General features: G+C 46.9%; 1 protein-coding gene across 1 annotated transcript; it reads right to left on the reverse strand.

The window, feature by feature from the left end:
- Positions 1–9307: 9307 nt before the first annotated feature.
- LOC137371606 (putative nuclease HARBI1) lies at positions 9308–11335 on the reverse strand. Its single transcript, XM_068034438.1, has 3 exons — positions 11325–11335; positions 9696–10095; positions 9308–9571 (listed from the first exon to the last, which is right to left on the reverse strand). Exons 1-3 carry the CDS (start codon positions 11333–11335, stop codon positions 9308–9310), a joined length of 675 nt encoding a protein of 224 aa, XP_067890539.1.
- Between the last annotated feature and the right edge of the window lie 485 nt (positions 11336–11820).

Here is an 11820-nt window from a genome sequence, read left to right on the forward strand (position 1 = left end):
CTCAGTTTGGGTTCCGCCAGGGCCAATCAGCTCCTAACCTCATTACAGCCTTGGTCCAAACAAGGACAAAAGAGCTGAATTCCAGAGGTGAGCTGAAAGTGACTGCTCTTGACATCAAGGCAGCATTTAACCGACTATGGCATCAAGGAGCCCTCACAAAACTGGAGTCAATGTGTATTAGAGGGGAAAACTCTCCGCTGGTTGGAGTCATACCGAGCACAAAGGAAGATGGTTGTGGTTGTTGGAGGTCAATCATCTCAGTGCCAGGACATCACTGCAGGAGTTCCTCAGGGTAACGTCATAGGCTTAACCATCGTCAGCTGCTTCATCAATGACGTTCCCTCCATGATAAGGTCAGAAGTGGGGATGTTCACTGATGACTGCACAATGTTCGGCACCATTCACAATTCCCCAGATACTGAAGCAGCCCATGTGTTCACTGAGAGCGGGAAACAGCGAGAGAGAAGTGGGGCATAAAGAGCCCATGAAAGAGAGAGCAAGTGTTCACTAAGAGCAGGAAACAGCAAGAGTGAAATGGGGCATAAAGATCCCAGGAGAGAGAGAGGGTGAGAGTTCACTGAGAGCGAGAAACAGCGAGAGAGGCGCGGGGCATAAAGAGTGCAGGAGAGAGAGTTCACTGAGAGTGGGAAACAATAAGACAGGAGTGGAGCATAAAGAGCCCAGGAGTAAGATAGAGAGAGAGTTTACTGAGAGCAGGAATCAGCGAGAGAGGAGCGGGGCATAAAGAGCGCAGGAAGGAGAGAGAGAGAGAGAGAGAACATGAGAGTTCACTGAGAGTGGGTAACAGCGAGAGAGGAGCGGAACATAAAGAGCCCAGGAGAAAGAGAGAGTGAGAGTTCACTGAGAGCAGGAAATAGCGAGAGAGGAGAGGGGCTCGCTGCTGCTGCTGATGTTGCCACGAGGCGCTCGGAAAGAAAAATTGAAGTGTGACAACACAGGAAAGTCGGTAGATGATTGGCTGGTGAATATTTTCTAGTTATCTAAACCAGGAAATAAACTGGTGTGTCTTTTTTTTTTAAGGTAAGGTTTATTGCTACTAATAACGCGTATTAAGTATTAGCAGGGTTTATCAGTATTAATAAGGTTTATTGATAGTAATAAGGTTTGTTCATATTGGTAAAGGTTTATTTGCTGCAGCAAAATTATTAACTAACAGATAAAGGAATGGCAGGGCTGCTCCAAACTCTAGAGTGCACATCCTGTGCTATGCGGCAACTCCAGGATTCTTCTTGTATCCTGGATAATCATATGTGCAGGAAGTGTTGTCAGTTGCATCAGCTTGAGCCCCTGGTTTCGGAACTTGAGCAGAAGCTGGTGACACTGTGGTGTATCCATGAGGTTGAGAGCTTCATGGGTAGCACGGTTATCGATGTGGTCACACCAGGGACAGAGGGAATGGGTGACCGCCTGACAGTCAAGAAGAAACAGTCAGGTAGTGCAGGAGACCCCTTAGTGCATCTCACTCTCCACAGGTATTCAATTCTGAATACGGAAGAAAGTGACGGCTCATCTGGGGGGTGCAGCCAGAGCCAAGTTCATGGCACCACGGATGGTTCAGCTGGACAGGGGGCACAAAGAAGACTGGAAGAGCTATAGTGATCAGAGATTCAATAGTCAGGGGAACTGACAGGTGTTTCTGTGGCTGCAGACATGAATCTAGGATGGTGTGTTGCCTCCCTGGTACCAGGGTCAGGGATGTCACTGAGCGGCTGCAGAACACCCTGAGAGGGATGGGTGAACAGCCAGCAGTTGTGGTCCCCATTGGTGCCAATGACATTGGAAGAGAGATGTGGTCCTGCAGAAAGAGTTGAGTGAGCTAGATAAGAAATTGGCAAGCTGAACCTCAAAAGTAGCAATCTCCGGATTACTCCCAGTACCAGGCGCAAGTGAGGAAAGAAATAGGAGGATAGTGTAGATGAATGTGTGGCTGGAAAGATGGTGCAGGAGGGAGGGCTTTAGATTCCTGGGACATTGGACCAGTTCTGGAGAAGGTGGGACCTGTACAGGCCAGACAGGTTGCACCTGAACAGAGCTGGGACAAATTTCCTTGTGGGGCGATTCGCTCGTGCTGTTGGGGAGGGTTTAAACTAACTTGGCAGGGGTGTGGGAATCAGGAGCAAATGTCAGAGAGAAATACCAAGGTGCACAGAATACTGGCAGAGATAGATAGCACTAGAGTAGAGAGTAGTAAGTTATTAGGTGGGATCAGAGTAAGGGAGAAAGTAATAAAGTCTAAATCAAGGCTAATGTGCATGTATGTGAATGCATGGAGCGTTGTTAATAAGATTGGTGAGGTACAGGTGCTGATTGACATGTGGAAATATGATGTGGTGGCTATAACAGAGACCTGGCTCAAAGAAGGGCAAGACTGGGTATTAAATATTGCTGGATACAAGGTGTTCAGGAAAGATAGGAAAGCAAAAAAAGGGGGAAGGATGGCGGTATTGATTAAGGAGCGCATTGCAATGCTGGAGAAAAAGGATGTCCCTGAGGGGTCGAGGACAGAATCTATTCGGCTAGAGCTAAGGAACAAAAAGGGTGCAGTTATATTGCTCAGTGTTGTCTATAGGCCACCAACTAGTGGGAAGGATGTAGAGGAACAAATTTGCAAGGAAATTACAGAGAGGTGCAAAGATTATCGGGTAGTTATAATGGGGGACTTTAATTATCCAAACATAGACTGGGATAATACTAGTGTAAAGGGCAGTGAGGGGCCAGAGTTCCTAGAGTGTGTTCAGGAAAATTTTCTACAACAGTCTGATTCTAATCCAACAAGAAAGGAGGCACTGCTTGACCTGGTTCTTGGGAATGAGATGGGCCAAGTGGATTCAGTGTCAGTAGAAGAAAGTTTAGGGGTCAGTGATTATTATATCATAAGATTTAGGCTGACAATGGAAAAGGACAAAGAACAATCCAGACTAAGAATAATGAACTGGGGAAAAGCAAACTTCAATGGGCTCAGATCAGATCTGGGATGGGATGAATAAATTGGAGTCAAAGAAAAACAGTAGCTGAACAATAGGTTACCTTCAAAGAAAGTACAGTTGAGGTATGTTCTCTCGAAGGGGAAAGGTAAGGCAAACAAATCCAGAGTTTCCTGGACAACAAAAGAGATAGAGATTAAGATAAAGAAGAAAAAGTGTGCTTATGACAGATGCCAGATAGAGAATTCTATTGAGAACCAGGTGGAATATAGAAGGTTCAGAGGGGAAGTGAAAAAGCAAATAAGAGAAGCAAAGAGAGAGTATGAACAAGGACTGGCAGCTCCCAAAGTGTTCTATAGACATATAAATATGACATATATAGACATATAAAAGGGTGGTAGAAGGAGTGGGGCAAATTAGGGACCAACAAGGGGATTTGCACATGGAGGCAGTGGGCATAATTGAGGTATTAAATGAATAATTTGCATCTGTCTTTACCAAGGAAGAAAATGCAACCCAGGCAATGGTGAAAGAGGAAGTAATTCAGACACTTAGAAGGGTTTAAAATTGATAAGGAGGCGATGTTGGATAGGCTGTCTGTACCTAAAGTGGATATTTCACCAGGGCCGGATGAGATGCATCCAAGGATACTGACGGAAGTGAGTGTGGAAATTGCGGAGGCACTGGCCATAATTTTTCAGTCTTCCTTAGACTTGGGGGTGGTGCCCGAGGACTGGAGAATTGCAAATGTTACATCCTTGTTGAAAAAAGGTTGTAAAGATAAGCTCAGCAACTACAGGCCAGTCAGTTTAACTTCGGTGGTGGGAAAACCTCCAGAAAGATTAATTCGGGACAAAATTAATAGTCACATGGGCAAATGTGGGTTAATTAAAGAAAGCCAGCATGGATTCCTTAAGGGAAAATCATGTATAACTATCTTGCTGGAGTTTTTTGAAGAAGTAGCAGAGAGGGTTGATGAGGGTAATGTAGTTGATGTGGTACATATGAACTTTCAAAAGGCCAACAGTGTCACACAACAGATTTGTGAGCAAAGTTATAGCTCGTGGAATACACAGTCGTAACATGGATACGGAATTAGCTGAGTGACAGGAAACAAAGAGTAGTGGTTAATGGATGTTTTTTGGGCTGGAGGAAGGTTTGTAATGGAGTTCCCCAGGGGTCAGTGTTGGGTCCCTTGCTTTTCTATATTAATGACCTAGACTGGTATACAGGGCACAATTTCAAAGTTTGTGGATGATACGAAACTTGGGAGCATTGTGAACTGTGAGGAGGGTAGTGTAGAACTGCAAAAGGACACAGACACATTGGTGGAATAGGCAGATAGGTGGCAGATGACATAAGTGTGGAGAAATGTGAAGTGTTGCATTTTGGTAGGAAGAACATGGAAAGACAATATAAAATAAAGGGTACAATTCTAAAGAGGGTGCAGGAGCAGAGGGACCTGGGTGTCTATGTGTATAAGTCATTGAAGATGGTAGGACAGGTTGAGAGAGTGGTTAATAAAGTATACAGTGCCCTGAGCTTTATTAATAAGGGCATAAAGTACAGGAGCAAGGAGGTTATGTTAAACTTGTATAAGACACTAGTTTGACCTCAGCTGGAGTATTGTGTCCAGTTCTGGGAGCCGTATTTTCGGAAGGATATGAAGGAGTTAGAAAGGGTGCAGAAAAGATTCACAGGAATGATTCCATGGATTAGGAACTTCAGTTATGCAGATAGATTGGAGAAGTTGGGTTGTTTTTCTTGGAGAAGAGAAGGCTAAGAGGAGATTAGATAGAGGTATTCAAAATCATGAGGGGTCTGGACAGAATAGATAAAGAGAAACTGTTCCCACTCCTGAAAGGATCGAGAATGAGAAAGCACAGATTTAAAGTAATTGTTAAAAGAAACAAAAGCGACATGAAGAAAAACTTTTTCATGCAGCGAGCAGTTAAGGTCTGGAATGCACTGCCTGAGAACATAGTGGAGGCAAGTGCAACTGAAGCATTTAAAAGGGAATTAAGCTGTTATATGAAAAGGGTTACGGGAAGAATGTAGGGGAGTGACACTGTGAATTGCCTATTTGGAGAGCAGGTGTGGACACGATGGGCCAAATGGCCTCCTTCTGTGCTGTAACAATTCTGTGATTCTGTGGTTCTGTGTCTAGATGCAGCAAGGCCTGGACAACATCCAGGCCTGGGCTGATAAGTGGCAAGTCACATTCGCACCATACAAGTGCCAGGCAATGACTATCTGAAACAAGAGAATCTAACCATCTCCCCTTGATGTTCAATGGCATTACCATCGCTAAATCCCTCACTATCAACATCCTGCGTGTCACCTTCGACTAGAAGCGAAACTGGACCAGCCACATAAATACAAGAGCAGGTCAGAGGCTGGGAATTCTGTGGCGAGTAACTCACCCCCTGATTCCCCATTGCCTGTCCACCATCTACAAGGCACAAGTCAGGAGTGTGATTGAAAACTCTCCACTTGCCTGGATGGGTGCAGCTCCAACAACACTCAAGAAGCTCGGCACCATCCAGGACAAAGCAGCTCACTTGAATGGCACCACATCCACCACCTTCAACATTAATTCCCTTCAGCACTGACACACAGTAGCAGCAGTGTGTACCATCTGCAAGATGAACAGCAGCAACTCACCAAGGCTCCTTTGACAGTACCTTCCAAACCCGTGACCTCTACCACCTAAAAAGACAAGGGCAGCAGATGCATGGGAACACCACCACCAGCAAGTTCCACCTAAGTCACACACCATCCTTACTTGGAACTATATCGCCGTTCCTTTGGTGTTGCTGGGTCAAAATCCTGGAACTCCCTTCAAAACAGGTAAGTGGTAGGAGAATGGTGGGGATATGGTAGAGAATATAGGATTAATGTAGGATTAGTATAAATGGGTGGTTGTTAGCTGGCACAGACTCGGTGGGCCAAAGGGCCTGTTTCAGTGCTGTATCTCTAAATAAATAACTAAGTAAACAGCACTCTGGGTGTACTTACACCCCAAGGACTGCAGCGGTTCAAGGAGGCTGCTGTTCAAGGGAAATGAGGGATGGGCAATAACTGCTGGCTGAGCCAGGAACACCCACATCCCATGAACAACCAATTAAAAAAAAAGTATTTGATTAAAAAAAGAGGCTTCTAATATTGCTAAGAACAGCAGTTAGTCTGTGGCAGTTAGCCTGAGGATTGGGAAAGCTTTAGACACTCGAATGATCATAAAATTGATAAAGAGGCAGAAAATAGAATCGGTGAGTCAACTAGCGAGAAATATAAAATCAGTTTGTAAGAGCTTCTACAAGGATATGAAAAGGATGAGTAGTGAAAGTAAATGTGGGTCTTGTAGAGGCTGACACAGGAAAATTTATAATGGGGATTCTGGAAATGGCAGAGATGTCAAACAAATGTTTGGTGTCTGTCTTCATAGTAGAGGACACAACATACGTACCAGAAATAAAGAAGAACCAAGGGTCTCATGTGACTGAGGAACTTAAAGTAATTAATATTAGTAAAGAAAAAGTACTGGAAGAATGAATGGAACTGAAAGCCAACAAATCTCCTGGACCTGATGGCCTACAACTTAGGGTTCTAAAACAGATGTTGCAGACATAAGGGATACGCTCCTTGTGATCTTCCAAAATTCCCTCGATTCCTGACTGGTCTGAGTGATTAGATGGTAGCAAATGTAACAACACTATTCAAGAAAGGAGGGAAATGGAAATCATGGAACTACAGACCAGTTAGTCATCAGGAAAATACTGAAATCCATTATTTAGTTGGTGAAAAAATAGTAAATGTGTTCAGAGTGATTTCAGTGTCCTTCTACAGAAAAAAATGAGAATTTAACATGCAGATCCAGGAAGCAATTAGGAAGGCAAATGGATGACTGAATTTAATGAGCTCGCCCCCAGTCCCAGCAGGGGGCCTGGAAAAGGGTGCAGTTCACGTCCGTCATGTGGGTGGTGCAGGTCACCACCCAATCACGCGGCGGGGGCGGGAGGCGAGTCGCTGATTACAGTGCCAGATGACTCCGGTGCAGGTGCTGGACCATATTTAAAGGCCTGCCAGCTCTTCATCCATTGCTGCCTTAGAGTCATTGGCAACTTTCCGTTGACTGGTGAAAACGTTGCTGAGCTCATTCACGGATCCCCAACACCACCACCCCCCCCCACCACCCCGAGGAGGACAGCACAGGATGGCATAGGTAAGACACTGGGTGGCCACATGGTTCAGAGATGCCTCCCTGCAGATTACCCTCCAGGATGTAAGGAAAAGGCGAAGGTTCTCTTCCCCAGCGATGGCCAGATGAGGTCCTCCCGCCTGACCAAACAAGCCTGGCTGCAGATCACAGAGGAGGTCAGCAACCATGAGGTCACCCACTGGAACTGGTTCCAGTGTCGAAAGAGGATAAATGACCTCCTGCATTCTGCCAAGGTAAGTACGCCATACCACTCTGCTCTTTGGAGAATTCATGTGACTACACAGGAGAGTTGAATTCTCACAGCAATGATAGGGTATTACCTCATCCTGACAGATGCATGGCTGCATCTCGGCCACAGGTCATCTTCCTTCAGAGCTCACCCCCTCTTAACTCCCTGACAACGTGTGTCAGCATGTGGATAGCAGATCCCCCAGTCAGGGATGAGGGGCTGACACTAGCAGAACTGTCATGTTGATCTCCCTGCCAATCTCTACTATCGCCATCCTTCCTCTTGCTGGAAAAGATAGCCCACAATAGGAGGGAGACAGCCCGGGACTGGCGGAAAAGTTCCTAATCTGTGTCCTCTTGCCACCACCAAGAAAGAGGCCTTGGAACTGGTGGGGACCCAGGGTAGCCGCACAATTTCAGTCGGGGAGATATGGAGTCCCTGCACAAGAGAGTGAGGATTGGCTTCCATCGGCATTCTCATTAATGTTGGAGACCCATATCATGCACAGTTGGCATGAGGAGACTGGCATGGCCTAACCCACACATGTTTGTGTTCTCTCATGCAGAGGAGACCACAGCCACAGGGGGACAGTCGTCAACCTCTGAGGAGGAGGACCACTCAGAGGATGCACCAGCCCATGACTCCCTTGTACCTTCCACCACTGCATATATTTTCACCTGGGTGGGTACCCGCTCAACTTCAGAATCAGGGTCACTAGCTGGTGAGAGCACCACACACGCGGCCGAGCAGCTGGCTGAGGCTGAGAAAGTCAAGACTTCCAACAGTTGGAGGACTGTGGGTGGCCAGGTCCATGCTGAGCCCTAGGCTGATGATGAGCCTCTGTTGTTAACAACACAGGGCATGCTGGAGTTGCAGAGAGAGGTAAGACAACATCTGGCAGAGATGCCAGAGGTCATGCGCAGCCATGAGTGGACGATGGAGGAGTTCAACCATGCCATAACTGCTGCCATGTCTCAGGTATGTGAGTGCATGGCTTTTTCAGAAGAAAGGTTGGTGACCCTCATGGAGAGTCAGATCCTACAGATGCGCGCAGACCTGCACACCATTGCCTTGGCCATGAGCCATGAGCAGCAGTGGGAAGTCATGAGAAGGACCAGGAGCCTGGAGACTTCTCCCGCTCTTCATCCATCTCCGGTGAGCAAGGAGGTTCAAGCGAGACATCAAAGGGAGGAAGAAAGACTGCCCTCCACATATGGGGGTCTCCCTCAGGTCACTCAGAGTGTGGACACTGGCTGCTCAGTCCCTCGCCAATGAGCCCAGCTCCAGTAGCCGCAACGCCTGAGGAGAGTCCAACTGCAGTCCAGGGCACCCTCAGGCAGCCAGAGGACGCCCGTCAAAGTTATCACAGGCCAAGGGACAGCCTGATCAGCAGCCTGCCTCCAACCCAGCTGCTGTCACAGGGATCACACTGCATAGGAGCACCCGCAAACATATTAAGAAGAGCACAAAGCCACACTTTGGATCTCACAGCTGCAGCTAATATGTTCAGTAGTGATTAATTAAAAGTTATATTGTGCAAATCATTAGCCATCATTGTCTGAAAGCGATGATCCATTATCCCTGAATCGTAAGCTGCCTGCTTCCCCCTTCCCTCTTAGAGCAACGTCAATGTGACCACAGCCCTCATTAACATGCTAACGTGATGACAGCCCTCATTAACATATGGTCTCCAATGGGCACTAGCATGCATTGCAGCATCTTGCAAGACAGTGACCACAAATGGAAAGAAGGCAACAGAATGAGGTTGTCTCTTGCCTCCTTTTCACATCATTCAACCCATCTGGCCTCCTGTGCAGGGTCTTCATCATCCATTGCTGTTTGCCCCAATCCCTCCTCTGCGTCCATCTCATCTGTGGATGAGTGTCACTCAGGCATGTCCTTGTCATGTAAGGCCTACCCCCTCTGCAGTGCTAGATCATGTAGAGCACAGAAGACCACCAAAACACGTGACACCTTCGATGGGGCATACTGCAGGGCTCCACCGGATGGATCGAGGCAGTGGAATCTCATCTTCAGTAGCCCAATGGTCTGCTCGATGGTCACTCGGGTGGAGCTGTAGCAATTGTTGGAACTCTTCTCCGTTGCATTGCGAGGGTTCCTCACAGATGTCCGTAGCCATGTCTTCAATAGGTATCCCTTGTCCCCGAGAATCCAACCCTAAAGGATTACAGGGGGGTGTGAAAAGCTGTGGCACCTGGGACTGTTGAAGTATGTAGACATTGTGGCTGCTTCCCAGGAAGCGGGCACACAACTGCAAGAAATGCATTCAGTGTTCACAGACCAGTTGAACGTTGATTGAATGGAAGCACTTTCTGTTGAGGAAGGCAACTGGCTGCTCCATAGGAGATTTGATGACCACATATGCGTAATCTATCACACCTTGCTCTTGGGGAAATCCAGCCATGGCCCCAAATCCGATAGCCCTCTCGACTTGACTGTCAGGGTCAGTCCAGTAGTGAGCATAGTTGTCAGCCCTCTTGAACCGGGCATTGGTCAACTCCTTGATGCAGCAGTGGGCTACTGCCTTGGAAACCCCACACATATCCTCGGTCGATCCCTGGAAAGATCCAGAAGCATAGAAGTTTAGTGCAATGGTGATCTTCAGGGCCACTGGCATAGAGTGGCCCCCAAATCCCAGAGGTCGCAAACTGTCCTGCAGCAAGGCGCATAAGTTGGCCTCCCTGGAGAGCAGTAGGCATCAGTGACAGTGGCGCTTGGACATTTGGAGATAGCTGATCTGAGTCCAGTACACTATATGGCATATGTAGGCCCTTCTTGGCATGCCCGACTGCTGTTGCTCTTGTCGTAGGGCTTCATGGACTGGTGCAGCAGCCTAATGTCCCTCCCTCCATCGGAGGCACCGCATCATACCAAGGGGGTCCAGATATACAGGGTGTATGAGACGCATGCTAGCTGACCCATAGGCCTGCAGAGCGCTGTCGATGCAGAGACAACACTGCCTTGGCAAATAAGGTTCTAACAATTCTCTCGGCAGAGTCGCTGATGGACCTCAGAGCCCAACCTTGCTGATAGCCCACCCTCTGTTCCAGCAGTCTGAGTGACTGAACACATCACACAGCAGTTTGTCAACCAATACATCAGCCCCCCCAAACCCACATTGAACCCCCTTGCAGAGCCCCGAGACCCCAGATCCCCTTGCAGAGCATACAGCAACACAGTCCCATGCTGACCTCCAAACTGCCCTCTTCCCCTATGCAGCAATGCTCAAGGCTGCCTCCCCATCATGTCAATATGGCCTCTCACCTCAGTACCACCAGGTTTTAACGGTCGTGAACACGAAGGAACATGATTGCTGCCCGCTGTTCACAAAATCCTGAATCAATCATTAAAATGGAATTAGTGACTTTTAAACTGTCGTGGAAATTCAATAATACAGACGGAGACTTCGAGATTCTCTGCTAGGAGTTTATTGACGTAATATCACGGAGAGCCCGTATAGCCCGCATTGTACGCAGCACTCTCCCGAACAGAGAAGAGTGCTTACATTTATACACCAAAGTAAACGACTTTGCGCTATCAGTTTACATTCCTTGACATTAGTCATCTCAGACCCCATCAAGGGGCCCTACATTCCTTATCATTAATCTCACAGAGATGGGTAGTATTGTTTGAAAAGAGCCCATTGTTCCAAATCACAAAGGGTTACCTGATTATACCACAGAGGAGCAAATGTCCTTATAATTACAGGAATCACAGGCGTCCGCTAGTCTACGTGATTCCACATCATCAGCATTTACTTTTAACTATTTCATTCCCATTTAGTAAGCATAATTCTTTTACTTATTTTCCCCTGATTATTATTTTCTTCCACATAAACACATTTAAAACAGCATTCCAGTAATTTAAAATATCTTCCCTTTGCATTGGGGTGGTAAAGCTGCCATGTTACTTTCCCGCCATACGGTTCTGATGTGACTCTCCATTCCCCCACGCCACCATACACGTCTTCGATGGTCGCATTAAATTCAGCTCAGTCTGCTGGTGTTTATTGCAAGGGTGTTGGAGTACCAGAGTAAGGAAGTCTTGTTGCAATTGTATCGGGCTTTGGTGAAGCCATACCAGGAGTACTGTATACAGTTTTGATCTCTGCACCTAAGGAACGATATACTTGCCTTAAAAAGGTGCAAGAAAGGTTCACGACATTGATTCCTGGGATGACAGGGTTGTGCTTCAAGGAGCAATTGAATAGAATGGGCTATACTCTCTGGAGTTTAGAAGAATGAGAGATAATCTCATTAAAACACATAAGATTCTGAGAGGTTTTTGACAGGATCAATACTGTGAGGATGTTTCCACTGGCTGGGCGTGGTTTCAGTGTAAGGGGACAGCCATTTTACACTGGAATGAAGAGAAATTTCTTCACTTAAAAGGTTGTGACTCTTTGG

This window comes from Heterodontus francisci, chromosome 6 (assembly GCF_036365525.1).
Source record: "Heterodontus francisci isolate sHetFra1 chromosome 6, sHetFra1.hap1, whole genome shotgun sequence".
Classification (NCBI taxonomy): domain Eukaryota; kingdom Metazoa; phylum Chordata; class Chondrichthyes; order Heterodontiformes; family Heterodontidae; genus Heterodontus; species Heterodontus francisci.